Below are 207 nucleotides of genomic sequence, written 5' to 3' on the forward strand. Positions count from 1 at the left end.
TCCGGCGGCTGGCCCGGCGCGGCGGCGTCAAGCGCATCTCCGGCCTCATCTACGAGGAGACCCGCGGGGTGCTCAAGGTGTTCCTGGAGAACGTGATCCGGGACGCCGTCACCTACACGGAGCACGCCAAGCGCAAGACGGTCACGGCCATGGACGTGGTCTACGCGCTCAAGCGCCAGGGCCGCACCCTCTACGGCTTCGGGGGCT

At 69.6% G+C, this 207-nt stretch overlaps 1 protein-coding gene across 1 annotated transcript; it reads left to right on the plus strand.

Annotated features, from left to right (window-relative positions):
- Positions 1-5: 5 nt before the first annotated feature.
- LOC145719280 (histone H4-like) lies at positions 6-204 on the plus strand (the record flags this gene model as incomplete). Its single annotated transcript, XM_081810769.1, has 1 exon — positions 6-204. A coding segment is annotated over one exon (199 nt), but the record flags the coding sequence as incomplete, so codon positions are not given.
- Positions 205-207: the final 3 nt, after the last annotated feature.

The sequence above is a fragment of the Leptonychotes weddellii genome, unplaced genomic scaffold (assembly GCF_054177405.1).
Source record: "Leptonychotes weddellii isolate Sample4059 unplaced genomic scaffold, ASM5417740v2 HiC_scaffold_368830, whole genome shotgun sequence".
Lineage (NCBI taxonomy): Eukaryota > Metazoa > Chordata > Mammalia > Carnivora > Phocidae > Leptonychotes > Leptonychotes weddellii.